General features: G+C 41.4%; 1 protein-coding gene and 1 long non-coding RNA gene across 12 annotated transcripts in view; one reads left to right on the forward strand and one right to left on the reverse strand.

Annotated features, from left to right (window-relative positions):
• LOC106822072 (uncharacterized) lies at positions 1 to 22,257 on the reverse strand. 4 transcript variants are annotated; one of them, XR_001395831.3, is made up of 4 exons: positions 22,124 to 22,257; positions 20,693 to 20,782; positions 20,538 to 20,600; positions 1 to 725 (listed from the first exon to the last, which is right to left on the reverse strand). It is a non-coding gene; the product is annotated as an uncharacterized lncRNA (long non-coding RNA). The 4 variants fall into 4 exon arrangements; XR_011493754.1 differs by lacking the exon at positions 1 to 725 and adding an exon at positions 14,058 to 14,191; XR_011493755.1 differs by lacking the exon at positions 1 to 725 and adding an exon at positions 19,803 to 19,936.
• MKS1 (MKS transition zone complex subunit 1) overlaps positions 21,702 to 27,572 on the forward strand; it is a 14,419-nt gene continuing 8,548 nt past the window's right edge. For 4 of the 8 annotated variants that reach the window (XR_011493752.1, XR_011493753.1, XM_014827066.3 and 1 more), the window contains exons 1-9: positions 21,702 to 21,850; positions 22,260 to 22,369; positions 23,442 to 23,515; positions 23,931 to 24,086; positions 25,183 to 25,280; positions 25,468 to 25,596; positions 25,867 to 25,971; positions 26,637 to 26,745; positions 27,301 to 27,357. Coding sequence is in view for 6 of the 8 variants with exons in the window: in XM_014827066.3 (XP_014682552.3) it covers positions 21,771 to 21,850; positions 22,260 to 22,369; positions 23,442 to 23,515; positions 23,931 to 24,086; positions 25,183 to 25,280; positions 25,468 to 25,596; positions 25,867 to 25,971; positions 26,637 to 26,745; positions 27,301 to 27,357 (918 nt within the window). In the remaining 2 variants the exon portion in view is untranslated. Of the gene's footprint in view, positions 21,854 to 22,259; positions 22,370 to 23,441; positions 23,516 to 23,930; positions 24,087 to 25,182; positions 25,281 to 25,467; positions 25,597 to 25,866; positions 25,972 to 26,636; positions 26,746 to 27,300; positions 27,358 to 27,572 lie in introns of all 8 variants that reach the window. The other 4 variants (XM_014827073.3, XM_044745278.2, XM_044745276.2 and 1 more) reach the window with 2 other exon arrangements.

Here is a 27,572-nt window from a genome sequence, read left to right on the forward strand (position 1 = left end):
AAAATGAAATTTTTATTTCAGTTTTAGATTTACAGTATTATTGCAAAGATAGTACAGAGCTCCTTATACCCACACCTGGTTTCCATTATTAGTAACACCTTACATCACTATGGTACATTTATCACAATTAATGAACCAATGTTGTTACTTGTATTATCAAAAGTTCGATAACTCACATTTTAACTAAAACAAGTCACACTTTTGTCTTACTCCAGAACTTATCTGTTAGTTTTTATATAAAAATTTTAAATTTACTTAACATCAAGCCAAATTGGGTCCCCAAGGAATGTGAGCCCATTTACTCTATGCTCCGTGTTCTCTGGGCTTCTCCTGCTCCCCGGGGAGGTGTCCAGCCAGCTTGAGCAGCATGAATCTTGGAGAGTGAGCTTGGCGCGGGTCAGCAGATCTCACTGGTTCTAACAACCCTGTTCAGTAGCTGTGTGACCCTAGGACAGTCACTCAGTCTCTGAGCCTCGGCTTCCTCTGCTGGCAGATGGGGACAGTAGCACCAGCCTGTATCCCAGGATGCTGTGAGGGCCCCCTGGGATGCGTGTGCAGACATGGAAAGCCTGATTCACATGTAAGAGATGATTATCGAGATGGGTTCTTAGTCATGGGAGGGGAGCAGCTACTTCAGCATCAGCTTGCTCTTGAGATACCATATTTGTGCTCTCAGCCGCATCTGAATCTCCAGTTACAATCCTGAGGAGGGTCAGAACCTGAAACTAAGAGAGAAAACTGCTTAAATCCATGTCCTCATTGTCAGGTTGTGTTTCACAGATGAGGGTGGCTGGGGAGAGTGATGCAAAGTTTCTCTTTTCGGCTTCTGCTGCTGGACTTCCTTCTGTCCTAGTAACTTTTGGACACCCTCCTACGGGCTGCTTGCCGTCTGATGAGGAGAAAGAGAGAAGTGATGGGGACCATGAGGACCATCCCATCTCCACAAGGAGGCAGCTCTGTTTTTGCCATTTAGGAGGGATGTGGATGTGAAAAACACCATCTCCAGCCTGAGGACAGCAGGGGGCCCAGGCAGGATTTCTGCTCTTGAATTCGGCAACACAAGCTAGCTAGCTGCTGCCATCCCTCAGTAGTCCCTGTGGGCCTGGCTACTGCACAGATGGTGATGCCTGTCTCCCGGAATGCAACCTAGCAGGGTTTCCTAGCCTCACATTTTAAAACCAGCCTACAGTGCTGATAGTAAGTCATGCTTTCTCTTTTCCCTTCTGGGGGCAGACTTTAGGAGGCCCACCTTAATCTAAGTACCTGGGCCCCCTGAGTCAATGGCCTCACTTTTAGCTTCCCCTGTCCAAACTCTGGAATTTTCCCCTGAATCCTACCCCAGTGCCCAAGGCACTGCTACTCCTGATAATTTAATTCAGTTCAGTCCAATTCAAATAAATATGTATTGAGCAATTGTTTGGATTACTTGAGGATCCACAGGTAAATTGACCCTTGTTCCTCCTCGTAGGAAGTCACTGGTTAGTAGGGTAAAAAGACGTATTAAAAGATAATCGTTCATTTATTGAGCAAGTGCCTACCATGTGTCAGGCACTTAAGCTCTGGGGATAGCTTGGGACTCAAGACAGACATGATTTCTGCCTTCCTGGAACTTGGAGTTAACAGTAATTCTTTTTTAAAAAATCACATTTTTGATTATATAACTGCAAACTGTAAGACTGCTAGGAAATAAGGATACATATAATCAGAGGCATATAGCAGCAGCACTAACAGAGTTGACGGTGGAGAGGCTTCCCTGAGTAAGGGGTGTTTGAGGTGAGTATGAAGGGAAAGTGGGCTTAAGTAGGGAGTGGAGTTGGGAAGGAAACTGTGAGGCAGAAGGGACACACTGTGCTTACACTGATAGAGAACACCCTTGTGTGTCGGGAGGACACTGGAATGCCTCCTGACCCAGACTGATGGCAGTGTGGTCAGATCACCCAGATATAGCCTGCCTGTACACCTGCCTATTTTCTTCCCCCAGGCCAGTGCCCACCTGCCAGGACACCTGCCAGGACATCTGTCAGGGCATATGTTACAGGCCTTCCCTGATGCTTCCGTCTTTCCAGGCTACCACCTGCAGCCCACCATGGTCCTCACTGGATTTTACATCCCACCAATTCACCTGGCCCTTCTCCTAACCCCTGCAGTGGAGTGGAATTCCAGTCTCTCCCTCTAGCTGCAAGTTGTAGGACCAGGCCCTTGCCTATCTCCATGAACCCTTCTATCTGTGGCTATGTCACAAGAGAGGATATTGATGATGAGCGGGTAAGAAAAACAAGAATTGCTCAAACCTGTCTGTGATTCTGGCCTCCTGGAACTTATAAAATCTGTAAAATAAAAATCTACAGCCTCAGATTAGAGATGTGCAGTTCTTGGCTCACGAGTGCATCTGGAGCAGAGATCAGGGCTCTAACAAGCTCAGTTTGAATCACTCCTGTCTGTGGGATGTTTTCAATATGTCACACAACCCTAGATTTCCTGGTTATTTTTGTCTTTGGAAAAATTCTCCAAGAAACCTAATGCGAAAGTTCTTCTTTTTAACATAATTAAGTTGTTTCACCATGGGTTGATGGAGCTTAAGAAATCGTTAATTGAGCTATTTTGAGAGCACAATGGAGTGTGCTCTGCAAAAGTGTGGAAAATGCTGAATTCCCAGGAAAGAGAGTGAGTGTAAATCTCCGACTCCTAAATAGTAGGGCAGTGTTTTGACCCTGTGATATTTACAATGTAAATATAGTGGGAGAACCACTGTCAGCCTGGCCTTGCCTCATCCTGATTTATATTTGTCAGATTCTTGAGACAAGGTAGGTTAGAATTTGAAATAAATTTAGGAAGCCTCTGGTTCAGCGGTTCCCAAACACTGTGTGTGAATCAGTGAAAAGCTTGTTAAAAATACAGGTGTCTGGGCCCTTCTCCTGATTACAGAATTTGAATCTCTGGCATTGGAGCTGAAGAACCTTCATTTCTTTTTTTCCCTTCTTTTTGGTGAGGAAGATTAGCCCTGAGCTAACTGCTGCCAATCCTCCTCTTTTTGCTGAGGAAAACTGGCCCTGAGCTAACATCCATGCCCATCTTCCTTTACTGTGGGACGCCTACCACAGCATGGCTTGCTGAGCCGTGCCACGTCTGCACCCGGGATCCGAACTGGCAAACCCCTGGCCGCTGAAGCGGAAGTGCGCACTTAACTGCTGCGCCACCGGCCGGCCCAGAACCTTCATTTTTAATAAATCTCCTGCGGGAGTCTGACATGCAGGCAGGTTTGAATATTACTAACCTAGTTGAACTTTCTACCCCTTGCAGGATTCCCCACTACATCCTTTCTACTCAAAGTGTGGTTCAAGGACCTGTAGCATTGGAGTCTTCTGGGAACTGTTTAGAAACACAGAATCTCAGACCCCACCCCAGACCTACGAACCCAGAATCTGCATTTTCATAAGGTCTCCAGGTAATATCAATTCGCATTAAAGTTAGAGAAGCCCTGCTCTATCTCATCCTTGACAGGTGGTCACCAAGTGACAGCTTAAAACTGGGTCGGGGAGCTCATTACGTTACACGGCAACCTGCTTCTTTGCTGGGTGGCTCTAAGTGTTGAATAGCTCTTTCTTATAGTGAGTTCACTTATTCACACATATTTTCAAAATATGGACAAACTCTAAAAAGTTGACCAAGATAGACATAATCATATTATCTCATTTCAGCCATTCTTTTTAAATTGCAGGTCAGAGGCATAGAGAACCTCTCTTAACAGAGATGTATTTTCTTCTTTCTCTGTTTTCATACAGGCCAGTGTGAGGCTAAGCATGTCTCTTTCTCGTAGACCCTTACTAAGGGATATAAGAAGATGCTAACACAATCCAACATCCTGAATTTCCCCCCTCATCCTCCTAATGCAACAGCATGCATCGCACCTGCACCCTCTTCCAGGGCACATCAGTGTAACTCCTTACTATCCAACATCACCTGGGAGCTTGTTAGAAATGCAGAATTTCAGCTCCCACCCTAGGCCTACTGAATCAGAATCTTTGTTTGAACAAGATTCCTCAGGTGATTTTTCGCACGTTAAGCTTCAAGAGGCAGATAAACCAAATATTTCACAATCACCTAGAGAGGATTGCTACCTTTCTAACCCAGGGTCAAGCCCTCTCTTTTCAGTTCAGCCAACTCCATCAAGTTTAAAATCTGTTAATTATAGCATTCCTACTTGTGGGCACCAAATTCTGCATTACTTAGCAAGCATTTGCTGGGTCCAAGTCACCAAAAACTCAACTTAAATTGGCTTAACTAATAGGGAAATTTTCAAGTTGGATGCTGGACACAATAATGAGTGGTTATTATACTATTTCTTCCATATTTTTGTTGTGTTTTTTTAAATTTTGGTAAAATACACATATGCAATTTACTGTCAACCATTTTTTAATGGTTCAGTAGTGTTAAGTATATTCACATTGTTGCACAGCCAATCTCTTTTCCGTATTTTTGATCATCTGAAATATTAAAAAAAAAAAAGAAAACTCTACCAAGAAGTCTAGAGATAGGGCAGACTTGAGGCTTGACGTCACTCAATGGTTCTCGATTCCTTTACCCTGCAGTTCTCCTGGCTTTGCCTCCTCCAAGCTTCTATTCCATCCTTCCTTGGAGGCGAGACGGCACACAACCACATTCCGGGGAAGTCCGAGAATCTCACAGAAGAGAAAGAATGGTTTCCCCAGAAATTCTGGCAAGCCTTTTCTCACATTTCACTGTCCTGAATTGGGTCACATGACTGTTCCTTAACTGGCAAAGAGATCTGAAACCTCATCAGATTATTGCCTTAGAAAAGTCACTTTGGTTTCAGTATGGAGAAGAGTTGAAGGGGCCAAGACTGGACACAGAGAGATCAGGCATCTAGGCAAGAGCTAATGGTAACATGGATCAAGTAGCGACCCGCGGTCCTGGAGATGGAGAGCTGGGGGAAGGTTCCAGAGGGGTTTATGTGATAAATTAACCTGATTGAGATCTTAACTCTATTTTGTTCTGTTGAAAGAATAAAAATTTCCCTCCACCCTCCCTCAAGAGAGCAATTAAAGCTTTGTGTCCTGGAGGGCTGGAGTTTCCTTGCCCCCTGGGAAATTGATAAACCTTTGTTTTAAACAAACAAGCAAATGAACAATAAACGGAGCAAGCAAGCAACCAACCAACCAACAACATCACCAAGAGCAATAACTACATGACTGACAAACAAACCTAGCTCACAAAGGTTAGGGAGCTCCACTGAGGTACTGGGGCCAGGAGGGAAAGTAGAGAGGAGATGAGCTGGATTCCTGAAGCCTGAGGGGATGGAGGGATTGCTAGTTACCTTGGAGATGCAGGGCCAAGAAGCCAGGAACTTCAGCTCCATGTAGCATTCCCAGATGTGGTAGGACCTCTGATGTAGCAGGTGGATATCTGGGACTGATCCCTAAGGCTGTGGTCTCAGGGACCGAGTTAGCCATGAGGAAGATGGACATGATGAGCTCTGCTGCAAGCTTGGGTCACAACCATCCCAGCAATGACTGTGATGGATTGGAGGCCCCTTTCCGGGACACACAGACTCTACTGTGAGTCCAGGGAGTGGGAAGGGCTGTCAATAATGACTGACACTGGACATCTTATCAGCTTTGCTGAGTGGGGGCTTGGAAACCAGATTTAATTTAACAGTATATATTATTAAAATTATTCAGATATAATTATAGTACAGTTGAGAATAAACACATTGTACAGCCATGCCCCGCCACCCTGCTTTGCATTAGCTGTCTCCTCTGCTGGAATGCTCTTTCTCCAGATATCTACCTGGCTTGCCTCCCTCACTATCTTCAGGTATTTGCTTAAATATCAGTTTCACTGGATGTTTTCCTGATTTCCCTTTAAAAAAATATCCCATTAAAAAATTTCAAACTCTTCTCCTCCCACAATTCTTATCATTCTTGCTTCATTTTTTTTCACAGAACTGACCACCATATTGTACCATGTTTTACTTTTTTATTTGTTTACTGTCTATCTACTCCGACCATAATGTAAATTCCATGAGGTTAGAAACTGTATATCCCCAGGGCTTAACATGTGCCCCATGCATAGAAGACCAGCAATAAATATTTGTTGAATGTATGAATAAAGTGAATTAATTAAGGAATTGTGGAGAAAACTCATAACTACCACATCTTAGGGGTCAGACAGTATTGCTGAGAATCAATCCTTACTCAAAGCAGTTTGCATCATCACCTAATTTCAACCCCAAGAGCTGTAGTCAAATGATTCTTTTGCGACAATAGCCAAAAACTCAACTCAAAATTATTGGTAGATTGAATATAGACTTTCAAAAGGTCATTGCTGATTTGGGGAAAATCAGTGGTTTTTAACGAGATTAAACTTGAAAGAATCCTATGGTTGGCAGAAAGTTCTGCCACTTATTAGAATTTATTGAAAAGATTAATTTCTTTGTATTTTCAGGAGAATATCAAGAAAGGGAGGAGCATAGAAGGTGAATTTTAAAGTCCCTGTAGTATTTCTAAAAATTGAAATGCCTTCTTGGAGGGGGAGGGGCCGCAGAAACCAGGGTCATCAGAGTCCTACTGTTTAGAACATTCCTATTGCTCCAAGTCTTGACATGTCATTGAAGACCTTGGCTAACCTGCTGGGACACATTGTAGGGAAAATAGGGGCTGCCCAAGATAGGGGCAATTAATTATCAGAAGCTGAGTATGTTTCTTGGTAAAAGGCTTTTGAGATCTGAGTAGGACATGCAAACAAACTGCTTCAGATGCTGAGCTTCAGGGTACTGCTGACCTATTTTATTCTCCTACTGACTCAGGTAATGTCAGTGTGGTAATGCCCATGTGGTCACACCTGTTCTACCTGTTGGCACACTGCCTGGAAGGGGCTGGGAAAAGTCAATCGTGCTCACTCTCTTGGTTCCCAGAGTAAGTTGCTCTGGGTTTAGCCACACTCTCAGATCAGTGTTTCCTGGTATCACCTCCCCAAACTGTACTTGTAGCAGATGCTGTTGGTACCCTGCTCAGGTCCCCTTGACAAGCTGCTGAGCAGGTTGATTGTTAACAGCTCATACCTGTACCCATCTCAAGATTGCCCTTGGCTGATGGGAGCTCCCTAGCCCAGAGATGCCTAAGGAGTTCCATTCTGCCTCTTTCAGAGAATGAATCAATTCTCCAATGAGCCCTGACTACTTTGTAATAGAGAATGGTATTTAGAAACCAAGGTCCTGGTACTGGGAGTGCTTATTTCTACTGGGGAGTGACTGCCCCTAAGCTCTCTCAGAGACAGAGCTAGGAACTATATGTATGGATACCAACCCAGGCATACATATCTATATTCATTTCTGACCCACAGCACTGCAGGATTCATTCTCACCTTCACTCCTTTCTTTATTTGTAATTTTTTTCTTAGACAGTGGGAAATAGGGCTCTTATTATCTACAATATATTTACTTACTTGTTCAACCTTAGTATACATACAAAGTAGTTTCAGAATTGCTAACCCACATGCCTCTGAGAAACAAATTTGCCAACTAGCATACAGTATTTGTGGACAGTTCTTTTTATCTTTAGCCTTCAGTTTCCACTCAAGGGGCAGCCTGGGGTTCACAGGTTTGGATCCTGGGCACAGACCTACACATCGTTTATCAAGCCATGCTGTGGCAAGCATCCCACACATAAAATAGAGGAATGTGGGCATGGTTGTTATCTCAGGGCCAATATTCCTCAGCAAAAAGAGGAGGATTGGTGGCGGATGTTAGCTCAGGGCTAATCTTCCTCACACACACACAAAATCTTTTAATATAAACATTATATATAAAAATTGTATATATAAAGAACCTACATCTATATCTATAGCTAATCTAGTAATTCCAATACCTGGGTTACCTTAGGGACAGTTTTTATTGACTGATTTTTTCCCTGTATATGGGCAACATTTTCCTTTTACTTTGCTTGTCTTGAAATTTGGTTGAAAACTGGAAATTTAAAATATTATAAAGTGGCTACTCCCTCCTTCTTGCCCAGGGCTTATTGTTGTTGCTGTTTGTTGGTGGCAGTGCTGCTGATTATTTGTTTAATGACTTTTCTGAATTAATTCTGTAAAGTCTGTATTCTTTGTCATGTGTGGCCAGTGAAGTCTGCTTGGTTGGTTAGCTTGTTGGTCAGCTAAGGATTGGACAGAGATTTCCTTAAATGGCTTAAACCGCTATGTCTCTCAGTCTTTGTCTAAGGCTCTATGAATGTATTGGGGTACACTGTCAATGGTTTGCCGCTGCAACATTAAACAATTTTCACTCATTGCTTTCAACATTCCCCTTAGGTGAAAAGACTATTCACAGCCAGTTTTAGCTAGGGAGAGAAGAGAGGGACTAAGACAGTTAAAATGCCATAAAGCTCACTGCTCTTACTGGAATTTGGCTATTTTGCTTGAATAAATGATCTTTCGATTATTGCAAGCCTCTGGTTAATTTCTAGAGTTCTAAAAAAGTTTATTTTGATATTTTTTGCCCCTGTTCACATTATCTTATGGAGGAGTGACTTTTTAAAGCTCCTTCCTCCACAATTTCAGAAGTGGCTTTTAAAAAAAATCATTTTTATGTTGTCTACTTCAGTCATTTCTGCTGTTATGTTTCTTATTTTTCTCTGCTTCTTACTTTGGTTTTAATTTTCTCTCCTTCATTTACTGAAACTGAAATTAAGATCACTGATTTGAGAGCTTTTTTTTCTTATAGAAACATTTCAGGCTATAAATTTCCCTCTAAGCACTGCTTTAACTGCATACCCAACCTTTTGCTATGTTGTGCTTTCATTTCATTCAGCTCAAGACATTTCCTAATTTCTGTTATAACTTCTCTCTTGAAAAATCGATTATTTAGAAGCCTGTTGTTAAATACTTGGGAATTTTCCTGATACATTTCTGTTTTTGATTTCTAGTTTAATTCTACTTTGGCCTGCGAATGTATTTCATATTATTTAGATCCTGTTAAATTTATTTATTTACCACAACTAGAGGGACCCACAACTAAAAAAACATATACAACTATGTACTGGGGGGATTTGGGGGAGAAAAAGCAGAAAAAAAAGAAAAGAAAAAAGAAGATTGGTAACAGTCGTTGGCTCAGGTGCCAATATTTAAAATAAATAAATTTATTTATTTATTTTTGGTGAGGAAGATTGGCCCTGAGCTAACATCTGTTGCCAATCTTCCTCTTTTTTGGTTCAAGAAGGTTGTTGCTGAGCTAACATCTGTGCTAATCTTCGTCTATTTTGTATGTGGGATGCTGTCACAGCATGACTTGAGGAGTGGTGTGTAGGTCTGTGCCCCAGATCCAAATCTGTGAAGCCTGGGCCACTAAAGTGGAGCGTGTGACCTTAACCACTATGCCACTGGGCTGGCCCCCCTTTTAAATTTATTAGAACTTGTTTTAGCCCAGAAATGGTCACTCTTAGTCAATGTTCCACATGCACTTGAAAAGAGTGTGCATGCTGTTGTGCAGTAGAGTGTTCTACAAAGGTCAGTGAGGTCAAATTCGTCAATGACGTTCAGGTCCTCTACATGCTGATTTTCTGTCCACATGTTTTTATCATTTACTAAGAAAAAGTGTTGTATCTCCAACTGTAACTGTGGATTTGCCTATTTCTTCTTTCATTTCTATCAATTTTTTGCTTCATATATATTGAAGTTCTGTTATTAAGTGCATAAATATTTATATTTCTTATGTCCTCTTGATGAATTGATGCATTTATCATTACAAAATATACCTCTTTATCCCTGGTAATATTCTTTGTTTTGAAGTCTATTTTGTCTGTTATTAACATAGCCACTCCAGCTTTCTTTTTTCGTTTGTTTGTTTTTGGTAACTCTGGCTTTCTTTTGATCAGTGTTTGTATGGTATATCTTTTTCCATCCTTTAACTTTTAAACTATCTTTATATTTAAAGTGGGCTTCTTGTAGACAGCATATAGTTGGATATTGCTTTTTATCTAATTTGATAATCTCTGCTTTATAATTGGAGTGTTTATGCCTCATGGCCCCTTCCTCCATCTTTAAAGTCAGGCAGAGAGAGAAAAAAGCAGGAGTCAATCTTATTCCTCAGAAGATTGTTTAATTCAGAAGAATCTCTTCCTGGGACCACAGAGAGTTCAAGGTTATTTTTTAGGCACAAAGCATGGACACTGTGGGACCCAGAGAGTTTTTTGAGAACTGTAGTGATGTTCTTCCTCTTCTGCTTTCCTAAAGTCTTGTGTTGAGGAGAGCCCAAATAAGTTATAAAGTACCAACTGGGAAGGGGAAAGGGAGACGTGGTGGGCTATTCTGATGTGGCTCAGATGGGGCTGGTTTAGGAAAGAAAAAATTTGGGGAGGGGATAGCAATAAGAGTAGATATAAGGAGACAGCATAGTTCAAAGGAGAGTCCGTAGGTTTGAGTTCGAACATCTTGAACGTAAGTGCAGGACCTATGCTTCCTAGTCATAAGACTGTGAGAAATTCAATGAATCTTGGTTTATAAATATGTGAAATAGAGGCAATACTATCTACCCTTCATGATGGTTTGTGCAAGTGTTTTCTAAACCAAAAAAAATTTTCCAAATGATGGTGTTATTTTAGGGAGAACACAGCAAATGTCAACTCTGAACCACCCTGGTTGGGGATGAGGGTGGACAGGCTGCTGGTGATGGGATGAGGGATTTTGCCCTTTATACTACATAATCCAAACTTTCGACTTTTATCAAGATGTTAGTATATAAGTGTAGTGGGGATCAGGCCATTTTTGAAATCTGGGTATAAACTCCTTCCAGAATCTGATAAAAGTCATGAAATCTTTTCAGAAAATGCCTCCCACAAAATTCTAGGGGAAAAGTTCATAGATTTCTTGAGCCCCACTCATGGACCCCAGTTTTAAGAATCCTGACTTATAGATACCAGTTAAGAAAAAGAAAACAGGGGCTGGCCCCGTGGCTGAGCGGTTAAGTTCGCGCGCTCCGCTGCAGGCGGCCCAGTGTTTCGTTGGTTCGAATCCTGGGCGCGGACATGGCACTGCTCATCAAACCACGCTGAGGCAGCGTCCCACATGCCACAACTAGAAGAACCCACAACGAAGAATATACAACTATGTACCGGGTGGCTTTGGGGAGAAAAAGGAAATAATAAAAAAAAAAAAATCTTAAAAAAAATAAAAGAAAAAAAAGAAAAAGAAAACATAAAAATCTAGTTTACCCATACGAAAATAAGTCAATTATGATCATTTATCTTTCCATACCATGTGTTACAGTACCTATTTTGCTTATAATTATGTTAGATTGACTTTGCCATAAATTTTCTTTGGTTATAAAACAACTGTTGAGGCAGTCTCCACTTTTATCATTTGTTGTTCCTGTGGCACAGTGTTATCTAGTCACAACTTTAAAATGAAATCAGAGAGATTATTTCTTAAGAACTAGTTTTCTGCCTCCATGGTTTCATCTCTTGAAATAATTATGTACCAGGTTGAAAATTGTGTGGTCTTATGGAATAAACTAGTAGGCGAGAGGCTGTGAGGCAGAGTGGAAGGTGTTCAGGCTTCAAAGGATAGACCTAGGCTGGAATCCCAGCTCCTTCACCACTTACTAGAATTCAACTTTAACCAGCCTTTTAAGCCCTGGCCTTCTCTAACTTCACTGATTAAATGGGAATAACAATACCTACTTAAGGGTTTTCTACGAAGATTAGGGACAATGCAGACAAAGCACCCAGGCTGTGTTAGATGCTAAATAAATGGGGCTATTACTATGGTGAGTCCTTCGTGTTACACAACAGCAGCTATGTTGCCCAGGGCTCCCACTGCCATATAATCAAACTGGCAGGAGATTCCTGAGTTCAGGGGACAATTGCTTACTCTGCTGAGGGAGTAGTAAATGTCAAAGGCTGATAACTATTGATATCCCCAAAGTGCCAGGGAGCTAGACTCAAGGTTACAGTGTGTCCTGCCTTTGATAGTCCAATGAAGCATGACTTCAGAATGGTACTTTATTGGCTTTTCAGGAGGCCAGTGCAGTATCCAAAGTGGCTTAAAAATCCAGAACTAACATACACAAGGGAAAAACCAGTTCAGTAATAAGATCTTGTACTTCCTTACTGTTAGCTTCCTTGTTTTCTCTTTCTCTGGCTCAGTGAATACCAATAAAAAGACTAATAAGTCTTCTGACACTTTTGTTTTCTTCTAAGATTAGTAAGAGCTGTAGGAGAGGAAGGCAATTTATACGGAGATGGAAAAGCAAATGTTTGCTAAGCAAATGTTTGCTAAACCAATGTTTGTTGGGCCAGCTATAGACAATGAGACACAAAAGAGATCTTTTGATAAAATGGCCCTTGCTAGATGCCTTCCTGTCTACCACACCTAGAATTATCTATGGTGAGAGCTCCTTCCTGGACAAGCCCTTCTATCTTAAATTCTTGCAGGTAATTAGGGAAGGTCAAAGTTTCCTTCAGAGTCCTTTGTCCTTAAAAATAATCAAACTGAAGGGATACATTTTGGGGTGGCAAATTCTGATCCCCCACAGTCCCACCTTTGAAACTTTAAGAAGTTTCACAGTCCAGAAGCTGAGTTGGTAGATTGTTCCATCTCATTGAATACATCCCTTAGTCCTGACAATAGGTCAGTCCAGATAAATTCATTTCAGGAGGTGGGCTCCCAAAGTTAGGTTTATATGTGTAAGCAAGCAATCAGGTATTTAATAAGACACATTTCTACAGAAACAAACAGAAAAACAAGGTTAATGGCTGAAGAAAATTCTAAACCAGTTTCTGAGCCCTGGGGACAGTCAGTAAAGAAGTTTCTAGATGTCAAGGTCAAAGCATCTTTTGCAGTTTGAAATGTCTCTGATGATGTCATCAGGTGTTCAGGTATCATCTTGAGTGGCTTACACATCAACAGGCGTGCTATTGTGGTGATCTCTACAAATTTTATATCAAAGTTGTCCAGCTGCAGATTGCAGGAATTCAGGAACAAGGGTGGTTTCAGTTCTCAGTGACTCCAAGTGAAAATGATTGAAAACATTAGTTTGCAGATTTGTAGCCAGATATTTCAGGAGAATAGAATAATTCAGGATCTAGTTCAATTTACAGGTAAAAAACAAAAGCCTCAAACACAATTGGCAGAACTAGCATCTAATATCCACAAATGTATACTATGGTTTCTATTGAAACATATTTTTATTTCTAAAATCACCCTCATTTTTGCCAAAGATAGCCAACTTAAGACTAAATGGTTTGCAAAATAAGTCTAGTTTCAATAAAGTTGGCCCAGTTATTTACATAAGTACAGCAAGAATAGCAATTGATCATATAGGCTCTTCTAAATCTGCTTTGCTGTAACTTTTTATAAGGGATCTCAGATTGAACTTCATAGGTCTCCTGAGGCTGGGAAAACAAAGCCTAAGACTTGTCATCAAACTCCGCCTGCCATACCTACAGATTTGGGTGAATTCCTGTCTTCTCAAGATCCCCAAAATATCCTGAGGTTCTTGGTACCCACCAGGGAAGTGACCTTATTTACTCATCTGGTAAGGTTGCTGGGAACCCTGTAAGCAAGGCACCAGGCCGATATTTCCAAGTGGCTTTATGTCATAAAGTCAATCTTTGTTCCTCAAAAGCTGTCTAGTCATATCTGAGTCTATGCATGTTTCTCTCAAATATGACATTCCAGTCAAAGCTTTGGTAATATAACCAATGTTTTTAATTGTATCCTGTTATAAGGAGAACAGATTCTTACTGAACTTATGTAAATAACTATATTGCCATGAAAATAACAATACTCACTCACTAAGAGTTTCCAAATTCTGGAGGGATCAGGTAGGGAGAAAAAGATAAATGTTTCAATTCTGCTTACAAAGTATAATTAACCAAATTTCTATAAGTCATAGTTAGCTTAAGAGAAAAAGATTTCCTCAAATCTCGAAAAACAAAACATTAAAAAATCAGCAATATTTTAAACAAAGAGTCATAAAAATTATAATCATCCTCATCAGTTTATTTAGTCCCGTGTAATCAACTCTTGATTTTGGTTTTCTGTTAGCAGTTTCATGAAGTCATCAGTTTTTCCATTAGCCTTCTGTAATTTCTTACCCAGTTCAGTTTTATGATCTGAAAGTTTATCAGAAACCTGTATTCTAGAGCAAGTGTCAGAGTCCTTTCCATGAATTTCTCTGAAGATGAAACATATTTGCAAAAGAAGAGTAAAACAAAACTGTCTGTAAATGACAAAAGACTTAAAAATGGCAATCAACAAACAAAACAAAACAAATTTGGCTATTTCTGTGACACATAACACTAAGATAATAACTAGAATTATGACTAACAACCAGGATAGATCAGAATTTTAGGAATGTTGTATAAATTTTGTGTGTGTTTGTGTGAGGAAGATTGGCCCTGAGCTAACATCTGTGCCAATTTTCCTCTGTTTTATGTGGGGTGCCACCACAGCATGGCTTGATGAGCAGTGCTAGGTCCACACCTGGGATCCAAACCCGTAAACCCTAGGCTGCCACAGTGGAGTGTGCAAACTTAACCACTACACCACTGGGCTAGCCCTGTAATATAATTTTTTAAGAACACATATCAATAACATTTACCCACACAATATCATAGATCTCTATGAAACAATGCTTAGTTATCCATTTAACCAAAGTGACAAAGATTATGAAAACAAACATAGAGAGCCAAACAGTTCTAAAAAGCTTAATAGAGAGACTTCAGCCTTTTTGAACATAGGAAATTATTTTGACAAAACATAGTTTTTCTTTCTTTAATGTAGATTGACTCAAAGGTAAAGAAAAACCTTTTTATAATTTCTTTATTAAGAGCAGAACAAAAGTTTAAGAAAATTATCCTTTTAAGAGAGAGAAAACCAATTTCTAATTTTGGACCAGGTTACTTTTGATATTAAAACTCATTTACTTAATTAAATTCATTTTAATCTTAGCCAACTTGACCATGTACAAAATTCTTTTCTCAGTTTTTGTTTTTATTAACCTTCTATAACCTTTTTAACAGCCCAAAAATCTTTATTTCTTATACCTTCCTTACTGAAAACATACATCTTACTTTCTTTGAATACAAAGATTTTTCCTTATTAATTTTTGTAGCTTTAACCACATATTAGAATTTTTAACCCTTACAGACATTAATTTTTAGTGAAAACTGAGAAGTAAGCAATTATAAACTGTCTTTTACATTCGCATTCTGTGGCTTGGCAAGTTTATAAACACTTTTCATAATTTCTAGAAACATGCTACATCATAGTACAATCTTTTAATAAAACACAAGACATGTTTTCTAATAAAACTAAACACTTTTTATGAAAAACTATATGCCAACAAATTGAACAACTTGGAAGAAATGGACAAATTCCTAGACTCCTACAATCTCCCCAAACTGAATCAGGAAGAAATGGAGAATCTGAATAGACCAATCACAAGTAAGGAAATAGAAACGGTAATCAAAAACCTCCCCAAAAACAAGAGTCCAGGACCAGACGTCTTCTCTGGAGAATTCTACCAAACATTCAAAGAAGACTTAATACCTATTCTCCTCAAACTGTTCCAGAAAATTGAGAAAGATGGAGAACTCCCTAACACATTCTATGAAGCCAACATCACTCTGATCCCCAACCCTGACAAGGACAACACAAAGAAGGAGAACTACAGGCCGATATCACTGATGAACATAGATGCAAAAATCCTCAACAAAATTTTGGCAAACCGATTACAGCAATACATCAAAAAGATTATACACCAGGATCAAGTGGGATTTATACCAGGGACACAGGGATGGTTCAACATCCGCAAGTCAATCAACGTGATACACTACATCAACAAAATGAAAAACAAAAACCACATGATCATCTCAATAGATGCAGAGAAAGCATTCGACAAGATCCAACACCCATTTATGATAAAAACCCTCAGTAAAATGGGTATAGAAGGAAAGTACCTCAACATAATAAAGGCCATATATGATAGACCCACAGCCAACATCATACTCAATGGACAAAAGCTGAAAGCCATCCCTCTGAGGACAGGAACAAGACAAGGGTGCCCACTTTCACCACTCCTATTCAACATAGTACTGGAGGTGCTGGCCAGAGCAATTCGGCAGGAAAAAAAAATAAAAGGAATCCAAATAGGTAACGAAGAAGTAAAACTCGCGTTGTTTGCAGACGACATGATCTTATACATAGAAAACCCCAAAGAATCCACAGAAAAACTATTAGAAATAATCAACAACTACAGCAAAGTAGCAGGGTATAAAATTAACGTGCATAAATCAGTAGCATTTCTATACACTAACAATAAACTAACAGAAAAAGAACTCAAGAACTCTATCCCATTCACAATCACAACGAAAAGAATAAAATACCTTGGGATAAACTTAACCAAGGAAGTGAAGGATCTATACAATGAAAACTACAAGACTTTCTTGAAAGAAATAGGCGATGACATAAAGAGATGGAAAAACATTCCTTGCACATGGATTGGAAGAATAAACATAGTTAAAATGTCCATACTACCTAAAGCAATATACAGATTCAATGCTATCCCAATCAGAATCCCAAGAACATTCTTCACAGAAATTGAACAAACAATCCTAAAATTCATATGGGGCAACAAAAGACCACGAATTGCTAAAGCAATCCTGAGCAAGAAAAACAAAGCCGGCGGAATCACAATCCCCGATTTCAAAACATACTACAAAGCTACAGTGATCAAAACAGCATGGTACTGGTACAAAAACAGGTCCACAGATCAATGGAACAGAATTGAAAGCCCAGAGATAAAACCACACATCTATGGACAGCTAATCTTCGACAAAGGAGCAGAGGGCCTACAATGGAGAAAAGAAAGTCTCTTCAACAAATGGTGCTGGGAAAACTGGACAGCCACATGCAAAAGATTGAAAATTGACCATTCTTTTTCACCACACACCAAAATAAACTCAAAATGGATCAAAGACCTAAAGATTAGGCCTGAGACAATAAGTCTTTTGGAAGAGAATATAGGCAGTACACTCTTTGACATCAGTTTCAAAAGAATCTTTTCGGACACTGTAACTCCTCAGTTGAGGGAAACAATAGAAAGAATAAACAAATGGGACTTCATCAGACTAAAGAGCTTCTTCAAGGCAAGGGAAAACAGAATTGAAACAAAAAAACAGCTCACTAATTGGGAAAAAATATTTACAAGCCACTTATCCAACAAAGGGTTAATCTCCATAATATACAAAGAACTCACACTGCTTAACAACAAAAAAACAAACAACCCGATCAAAAAATGGGCAGAGGACATGAACAGACATTTCTCAAAAGAAGATATGAATATGGCCAATAGACACATGAAAAGATGTTCATCATCGCTAATCATCAGGGAAATGCAAATCAAAACTACACTAAGATATCACCTTACCCCCGTTAGATTGGCAAAAACATCCAAAACCAAGAACGACAAATGTTGGAGAGGTTGTGGAGAAAGAGGAACCCTCATACACTGTTGGTGGGAATGCAAACTGGTACAGCCACTATGGAAAACAGTATGGAGATTTCTCAAAAAGTTAAAAATAGAAATACCCTATGACCCAGCCATCCCATTACTGGGTATCTATCCTAAGAACCTGATATCAGATATCTCAAGAGTCCGTTGCACCCCTATGTTCATCACAGCATTATTTACAATAGCCAAGACGTGGAACCAGCCTACATGCCCAGAAACTGATGATTGGATAAAGAAGATGTGGTATATATACACAATGGAATACTACTCAGCCATAAAAAAAGACGAAATTGGCCCATTCACAACAATGTGGATGGACCTCGAGGGCATTATGTTAAGCGAAATAAGTCAGTCAGAGAAAGACGAACTCTATATGACTCCACTCATAGGTGGAAATTAGTATATTGATAAGGAGATCTGAACGGTGGTTACCAGGGAAAAGGGGGGGTGGGGGGAGGGTACGGAGGGGGAAGTGGTGTACCCACAACATGACTAACCAAAATGTACAACTGAAATTTCACAAGCTTGTAATCCATCATAACATTAATTAAAAAAAAATAAAAAAAAAACAAAAAAAAACTAAACACTTTTTAGTTTCTCTGTAATAAGAAGCCAAGAGCAGATTAACCTATATTAATAATTAATGTCTAATATTTTATCTTATTTACAAATGATCTAGATATTCAATGAATTTTCCATCATTTAATTTAGCTGAGCAAAACTTCAAAATTTCAAGTTACTAAAGAGATTTTGGAAGTCATTTTAAATACTCAAGCCATAAAATATAATTATTGCTACAAGTTTATCTATAAACTCTTATCTCACTTACATTTAAATTATTTGCTCTCAACGATTGTGTTTAGATTACCTACAAAAACTTCATGAGACATTAGGCAAAATTAGCTTATCATTTTAAGCTATTATTTTACTGGTAAATTTTTACCAGAGATAACATGAGCTTATTTGGCTAGTAAACCCAGCTCCATGCCTGTATCATATACAATGCTGATAACTTTGAGGACACGTTTATTTAAACCAAACCAACAAACATAAACAAGCTTTTGTTTACTAAAGGTTATTTTATATCACATTAACTTGAAAGACATTTGAGTTAGTTTCTACTACATTTAGAAGTAATTCATGTAAGTGCTCTCTTTAAGCCAATTAAACACAGCTCTTAATTTTGGCCATATCTTCTGGAGGTAAAATATCACACAAATATAACATATATATAGACACACATACACAAAGACTCCACAGCTATTGTTTTAAAACTTTAGGACAGTGTACCACACCTTTAAAAGTCTGCACAAAGCATTTAACAAAGGCCCTCTTTGTGTACAATTTAATCTTAGAACAATTTACCCTGGGGGGGAGAGTCTGTTATCTTTTTTATTAGCATTTGATATTAGGCCCTAGTTTTTGTCTCATACAGTATAGGCTCAGGCAACCCTGTTGACTTCTTTTTAGTGTGTGTAATTTACATTGTCTGAAGGGAAGATTTATATGCTGTCTTACAATCAGGCAGGGGAAATGTTTCCCAGTGACACAAGAAGTCTATCCCCCCAATACAATCTATAATACAATCAGGCAAAAAGAGATGCAATCGCTTCACATAAAGCCTGTAAATATATCAATTTTTCTACAAAATTTCATCTAAATTCTATCACCTGTTACACCTCTAATCATAGTTCCATTAGGACTTTATCAATAGGTCTCAGTCTTATAACATTGGATAGGGGAAGTATTCCCAGCCAGACATAATGTCCATTTTCAAAATACACTCAGACAAAGTTGCTATAACCTCTTCATATAAAATTAGCTCAAACATTCCAACTTTTATACTCTCATCAACACTTATGCTTTTACATTTTCTCAATTTAACTGTAACCTGAGTCAGGGTCTTAAGGCTAGTCATTTTTTTTGTTTTTCCTTTTTAGTTTGGTCTTTTCATAGGTATCCCAATCAAACAATTATGACAGGAGCTCTTAAAAAATTTTTTCCAATTTAGAAGATTTTCCAATTTAAATGATCCATCATCTGGCCACCTTGAGGAGTAGGATCTTAATAGCAACTCAAACTGATACCGAACCTCTTAATCTCAAATTCGTGTGTCCATGTGCAGTAAGCCAATCACTGAGACATCTGCTTGGAGATGGAGAAAGGTTTATTTGAATCGACCAAAAGAGAAGTCGGAAGGATGGGTTCTCTCAAATCCACCTTAACAAGAGAAGGAAGCAGGGGTTTTATAGAGCTAAGGGGTTTGGCAGGAAGAGTTTCGGAGAAACAAAGGGGTAATCCATGTTTCTTTTACTCCCCATAAAGCCCCTGGGCCATCTGACTTCTGGGCATCAACAGCAGCTGGGGACTGGTTATCTAGTGATCCTTGAAGGCATGCTTTTCCTTCTGTAAAACAAGCTCATAAATTCTTGTGACCCTTGAGTCACCCCTCAGGTTAAACAAGAAAACAGCAAGTTGACAAGATTAATTTCTTTTCATCTATGTCTGTGTTGAGAACATCTGGAAAGGTAATCTTACTGAACATTTATAGTAACCCTCCAGTATCCAGCTTCAAAACTTTATGGCTTAACCATGGACACAAGAGGCATCCCCAAAAGAGAGTGCAAGACAAGAAGCCCTCACAAGATCCAGAAAGTTCACTCCCCAAAATAGTCTAAGAAAGCAAAGGCCTTCATTGCACAGGCAGTAAGACCAGCATTAACAAACAACAAATGTTGAGATGACAAAGGACCCTTATGAAAGCAACTAGGACCTCTTATGACAAACTCCCCTGAGAGCTGATACAGCCTGACAGAGAGAGTGTGTCTCAGACCTGAGTCTACTCAATTGGCCACCAAGATGCACACAGATATGTGCATCTTCTGGATGGTGGAGACTGAAAACATCACAAAGCCAAGCTATCAAGACATAGACACAAAGACAGAGACAAGGAACAATAGTGACCATCTCTGAGAGGACGAGGATCAATAAACCAACAAGTACTCACAGCAAATATCCCAGAGTTGCTGAGGTCAGGAAGCTAGCTTCACCAATATTTTCTCCTGCTAATCTAAATTTAGAAAAGGAAAAAAATTCACCACTCCCGCTTCCATTGGACCATGCAGGGAGAGATCCTGGAGACTGACTGGTAAGAACTCTTACCTCCTGCTGGCTCTTGTCAGGGGTCCAGGATCTCTCAGATGCAGTAGTAGCCTCCAGTCGGTTAAGTTTTGTCCCATCCTGCTCACCAAACTGTAGGAGAGGAAGGCAATTTACATGGAGATGGAAAAGCAAATGTTTGATAAACAAATGTTTGTTGGGCCATCTATAGACAAGGAGACAAAAGAGATCTTTAAATAAAATGGCCCTTGCTAGATGCCTTGCTGTCTACCAAACCTAGAATTATCTCTGGTGAGAACTCCTTCCTAGGACAGGCTCTTTTATCTTAAATTCTTTTAGGCAATTAGGGGGACGGTCAAAGTTTCCTTTAGCATCTTGTCCTTAAAAATAATCAAGCCGGGCCAGCCCCATGGCTGAGTGGTTAAGTTCGCATGCTGGGCTTCAGAGGCCCAGGGTTTCACCCACTCGGTTCCTGGATGCAGACATGGTACCGCTCATCAGGCCATGCTGAGGTGGCGTCCCACATAGCACAATTAGAAGGACCTACAACTAGAATATACAGCTACGTACTGGGGGGCTTTGGGGAGAAGAAGAAGAAGAAAACAAGATTGGCAACAGTTGTTAGCTCAGGTGCCAATCTTTAAAAAAAATAATAATAAGCCAAAGAGACACATTTTAGGGTGGCAAATTCTAATCCCCCACAGTGCCATCACCTTCCATGACTCTTTTGGGAAAAATGAGTGTCTTCTGTGAGTCACATCCACCAATTTTCGGGCCAAAGTTTCTGAGCATTCAGTGGAAGGCTGTGTCGTGTGATGGAAAAAGTAGTGGTTGAGAACTCAGAACACGGGGTTTGGTCCCCATCACCATTTCCGAATCTATATGAAACGGGCCGATGGCTGTGTCTTAGTTTCCTCATTTGTAAAGTGCATCAAGCCCGGCGTTGGGAGCGAGCTTCTTTGGCACACGTATTAGACAGTGATTCACGTGACCTCGGCCTGAGCTGGGCCCCTACCCGGCGCGAGGCCACCGCCTCCGCCACCTCCCAACCCAGCGTCTCCGTTGCTAGGGGAACGGGGCGGCGCGCTTTCCGGCTCAGTCGCGGCGCGACGCAGCTGTCATGGCGGAGGCCGTCTGGAGCACTGACACCGGAGAGGCCGTGTATCGCTCCCGGGACCCCGTGCGCAATCTGCGCCTCCGGTAGTCGCATCGCCCCAGAGCCCCGTCCTTTCATGCCCTCAGATAGTTCGAGTCCGAACTTCACTTCTTGTTGCCCACTTCCGCCTACAATCCAGACCACTGCTTCCCCGCTCCCCTCTCGTCGCCCTCACTACCCGGAAACTTCTGCAGTCACAGCTGCCGGATCCACGCAAGCCCTTACAGGGCCCTGCCCCTCCCAAATTCCTCGGAGCCCTGGGTCCCTAATACACTCTCATCCTCACCCTTCTCCTTGGGATCCCGCGCCCCACTCACCTCCTCTCTGTTGCCTGCCTCCCGGCCACCTTGATGGCCCCACCCTCTTCTCTGTTTTGTTTCCATCTTTGCTCTGTGTTCATCTCCTGGTTGTGTGCCTTGTAACGAGTATTTTGGGCTTCTCTTTTCCTGACAGAGTGCACCTGCAAAGAATCACGTCAAGCAACTTCCTCCATTACCAGCCTGCTGCCCAGCTTGGGAAGGATCTCATAGACTTGGCCACGTTTAGGCCTCCCCCAACTGCCAGTGGGTGTCTGGTGGTGATGCGGCCCCTTGGGGGTCTGGGGAAGGGCCTGGGGAGGTAGTTAACTCTTAAGACACGGTAGACCCAGGTCTGTCATCTGAGAAAAGGCATAGAGAGGTTGAGTTCTTTGCCCAAGGTCACACGGCTGGTAAATGTTGAAGCCAGGATTTGATCCCAGGTAATTTTAACTACTCCATTATGTTGTGCATGAAGATTGAATAAGACTTGATTCCTGCCTTCAAGGTACTGATCCGAATTGTGGGCAAATAAAGTAACAAAAGCCATACTTTAGATGTTATAAATGTGCCTGTCAACCTAAATATCATTTGTGGCATTTTTTTTCTAAGAGAAAATATGCTCCAAACACTTTGTAAAACAATTTTAAAATTGGGGTCTGCTTGAAAAATCTGCATATTAACATCAACGGCCCTCTTGCGGTTTTCCTTATTTAGGAAGCCGGAAGAGTGAGGAAGAGAGAACAGTGTGTGTTAAGTCACTGTTCTCTCTGCTTTTGTTGTTTCTGTTCAGATATGTTTCTGGACAAGAGTGTGGCTGGTGGCTGTGAAGCATGTATCTCTGAAAAAGGCATACTCAGCCAGGAGTATTAGATTTGGTTCTTTAAATAATCATTTGTTTGCCTTTCCTCTTCTCTTCTGTTACCTGGTCTCCTAAGGTTACAGTGCTTGTGATTCTAGATATATGGCTTCACAATAGTAAAGGTGAAAATGCCAGGGTTCCTGTCTAGCAAATGTAGACAACTGGGCTTGAGGAAGAGCTAGTCAGCCTATATCTAAATTTCAGCTCTTGGCACTGAATTAAATTAATAATTCCTGGAAGACATGACTTCCTTTTATTCAAATTAGAGTCGTGATTAAGACTTCTTGGGTCCTAATCCTGGCTTCTAGACATGTCCACAGCCTCTCTAAGCTTTGTCTAGAGTGAGTGCTTAATAAAACGCTGAACTCCAACTTGTTTGGTGGCAAATATTAGAGCAGGGACTTTGGTTAGAATGAATCACAGAGCGAGAAGTGGTGCTGGTTTGGCTTAAACATTCAACTCATTCTGTTCTCTTGGGAGGTGGACACCGACCAGATGAAGATGAAGAGGAGGAGGTCGTGATTGGGTGGCAGGAGAAGCTCTTTAGCCAGGTGAGCCGCTGTCACTTTGTTCAGTCTCCCTCCACCTGGCTGGTAGCAAGGAAGGAGTCTTGATAACTTATTGCCAAACTGATTTCCAGAAAGGTCATAGCAGTTTACACTTTACCCTGTTGTGTTTACAGGGGCAATGTAACATAGGGACTGCCACTACCCAGTTTATCATCCTTGGTAAGGCACTTTTCACCTCTGGGCCACATGCCATCTGTAACAGCAGACTTGGATGAGACCATCACTCTGGTTCCTTTTAGCTCTAACATTCTTTGGATCCCCTACCCTCCATTAGTTTAGGTAAATTGAGAGTTGGCTAAGAAAACATGTCAGATTGCATCAGCTCTATAGGACTGATCTGACTAAGCAGTTATAGGAACAAAAGTTTGACGTATTCTCAGTAGATCTCTGTTTTCAGTTTGAAGTAGATCTGTACCAAAATGAAGCAGCCTGTCAGAGCCCTTTGGATCATCAGTACCGTCAAGAGATCCTGAAGCTGGAGAATTCGGGTGGCAGGAAGAACCGACGGATCTTTACCTACACTGACTCTGATAGATACACCAATTTGGAGGAGGTATTGTTCCTAATGAGGTCCCATAGCTTCCATCTCCTTTCCCTCCCCTAGCTTTCTGGCCTCACTAGGTTCTGTGTGTTAAGTCAGAAGCCTGTTAAGGAGAAACAGCCTGTCTAGGAACCGCCTGGTGCTGCTGGCAGCCAAGCTAAGTAGGGTGGGCATGGTCTGCAGGTGGTGTGGCTGCTGCTCCCTTCTCTGCCTGCTGGAGGGCCTGGGGGAGCCAGCAATGTCTCTGATGATAGGCTTACAGACTGCAAACTAGAAAAAGGAGCCACCAGGCTTGACTTCCTCCATGCATCACGTGATAAGACAAGTGGGTGGAGTCTTGAACCAGCCAGATAAAATTCATCAGGAGATTCAGCCAAAACTCTTGGTATCTGGGTTTGTAAAGGAATTCAGCACAGCCATGGAGAATGACTTAAGTTCTCAATTTGTTTGTGCCAACATACCCTTGTGGACTTGTTTTACACTTTCTTCAGTCACTGTATAATATCTTCTGTCTTCTCACTGAGATTTTAAACTCCTTGAGAGTAGAGCCTGTATTTTCTGATTTTTGTTTATGATCTTGTAGATCTCTGCAAGGTGCAGGTGTTAAATGAATGTTTTTGAAAGATTGATGCTTGTATTAGGAAAGCAGTGGGTTGGTAGTGTATAAAATTTGGGTTGTCTTTTGGAAAAGTAAAGCAAATTACAGTTAGTGCTCAGTTAGCCATGTGAGGATTTTCCACAGAATACTTACGTCCCATCTGGCATCTTCTGACTACCTGGTTAACGTCAACATCTACCAGGCAAACTCACCCAACTTTTCGTTGGTATGTGCTCAGAGATTGAAGAGTCATTTTAATATTAGCACAAATAAACTCATTTCTGAAGGGTAGTATGCAGCTAAAATCTTAGGGCAAATCAAGGTGTGGGAGGAATCTTCTTTGGGTCGTTTGTGCCACTGCTCCCCTCTGTTAGCATGTATAATTGTGAGGTGTCTTTACCTGTTAGGTCAGGTCCTGGATGAGGTTTCCGAAGGAAAACTTGCCTTCAGGTATTTGGTCCCATGTGGCCCTGACTAGATGGGTTACACGGGGCTTCTCTCTTTTCCCAGCACTGTCAGAAAATGACCACTGCAGCCAGCGAGGTGCCATCATTCTTGGTCGAGCGAATGGCAAATGTCAGGCGGCGACGGCAGGACAGGCGAGGGATGTGAGTGCAAGGGTGTATGGGGACTGTGGGGGGCCTTCATGGTCCTTTACGCCAGTGTTCTCGATATGTCCACCAACTGGAGCTTCCCATTCTGCAGTAGGCCCCCACCTGGGTATGCTCCTCTGTGTTCCTCCTTCAGGCTCTTTGGGGGTGCCAGAGAAGTGACCTTTCCTGTGGTGTCTCTCAGGGAGGGCGGCATCCTCAAGTCACGAATCGTTACCTGGGAACCCTCAGAAGAGTTCGTCAGGAACAATCATGTCATCAACACCCCTCTTCAGACAATGTACATCATGGCAGACCTGGGACCCTATGGAAAGTGAGTGAAGCTTCTCGCTGCCCAGCTCACATCCTCATCCTCACCTCTTCTCACTAACCATCCCCTACTTGTTACAGGCATCCGGGGTGTATAGGGGGAGGGACTTTTTCTTCTTTTTCTTCTTAGTTGTACTCGGGAGAAAATATTTTACCATGATAATGCTCCCTAGAGCCTCTGTCCTCTCCCTGATGTGGGCTGACTACTTCTTCCTCTTTCTCTGGAGGTGGGACCAGCGATCCTGAACCTTGGTGTTGATTTCCTGTTTTCTAGGCTTGGCTATAAGAAGTATGAACATGTCCTCTGTACTCTGAAGGTGGACAGCAATGGTGTGATCACAGTAAAACCTGACTTCACCGGCCTCAAAGGACCCTACAGGTGTGGAGAGGAAGAAAAGGGTAGTGGAGGCTGGCATTCCTTCCCTTGGCTTCTCTTCTTGGCCCTAGTGGAAAAGCTTCTCAGACAGCCCTTCCTCTGTTCTAACTTAAATTCCCAGGCAATGGTTCATATTCTATTCTGGGTCATAGACGCTTAGAATTCTAGGCATCTTTTTCTCAGAAAACATGCAACTACACCAATTTGAAAGTGATAACTCCAGCTGTGTAGCGATGTGAAAATAGTTCTCTGTGCTGCTGAACATAAGAACTAACCAGAAGAAGGAGAGATGAACTCAGCCAGGTCTTTTCCTCCAGGCTGATTGTTCCTCATCTCTCTGTATTAGAGTAACAGCTGTAAATTAGAAATTATCCAGACCCACCTGTCCATTTTTCAAGTGAGAGAATGGGGTGCCAGGGATGTTGTGTTTAGGGTTTCACCATGACTTTAAGGCAGAATTGCGCCCAGAACCTTTACCCTCTGAGTCTAGTCTGGTGCCCTTTCTGCTTTGCTGTTTTGTGTCCCTCGCCTTGTTGTATTTCTGGCCATTTTCGTTATCATATACTGTAAGTGAGTTGTGTGGCCAGTGATGGCTCATCCTTGGGCTAGGTCTGGGGGACCCATCTCTTATTTTCAGAGTTGGTCTTTTTGTGGCTTTGACCTTACAGAATCGAGACCGAGGGGGAGAAACAGGAGCTGTGGAAGTATACGATTGACAACGTGTCCTCCCTCGCACAGCCGGAGGAGGAGGAGCGGGAACAGCGTGTGTTCAAGGATGTAAGAGCTCGTTCACTCCAAGTACCAAAGGGATGAGCCTCAGTGCCTGGGAGCTGAGACCGTGTCTGAGGTTGATGTCAGCACTTGCAAGGTCTGCTGTTAATGGCCCTCTTGACTTAGGAAGCATTGCTGACATATCAGACACAAGCTTTTGATCATAATATAACAATAATAATAACAATGACCATTTATTTGAGCATTTACCATGCTCTGTGGTAGGCACTTCACATACTTTATTTCATTTAGACCGTACAACAACACTTTGAAGTGAATGCTTTTATTTTTACCATTTTATATATGAGAAATTGAGGTTGAGAAGCTAAGCAGTCTGCCCAAGGTCACGTAGCCTGTAAGAGCAAGAACTGTAAGAGCAAGTCCCAGACCAGCGGATTCCAGAGCCTCAGTGCTTCACTTTAAAACGTCAGTGGCTGGGGTGATGCATAGGCCTCCAGCTCTCTGCGGCATTCCCCAGTACTGCTTCTCTCCCTCCCATTCAGACTGAACCTGGTCTGGCGGGGATCGCATCTTGAGTCTTGGTTTGGTTTGTTCCCTCAGCTTTATGGCCGGCACAAGGAGTATCTCAATAGCCTCGTGGGCACTGACTTCGAGATGGTGAGTAGCTTGGCTTCTTGCAGCACCGTGAGCTGGGCTTAGCCGGAGCATTCTGACTGTGGCTGAGTAATAGTGCCTCTCGCAAAGGTCCTAAGACATACTCTTCAGTGTAAAAAGGAAGTCAAACAATAGTGTACAGATTATAATCCTTATGTGTTTTAAAACATTGTATGTTGATATAGAACTGTTAGTGTACAGAAAAAGGTGTGAAAGGG

This window comes from Equus asinus, chromosome 13 (genome assembly GCF_041296235.1).
Source record: "Equus asinus isolate D_3611 breed Donkey chromosome 13, EquAss-T2T_v2, whole genome shotgun sequence".
Classification (NCBI taxonomy): domain Eukaryota; kingdom Metazoa; phylum Chordata; class Mammalia; order Perissodactyla; family Equidae; genus Equus; species Equus asinus.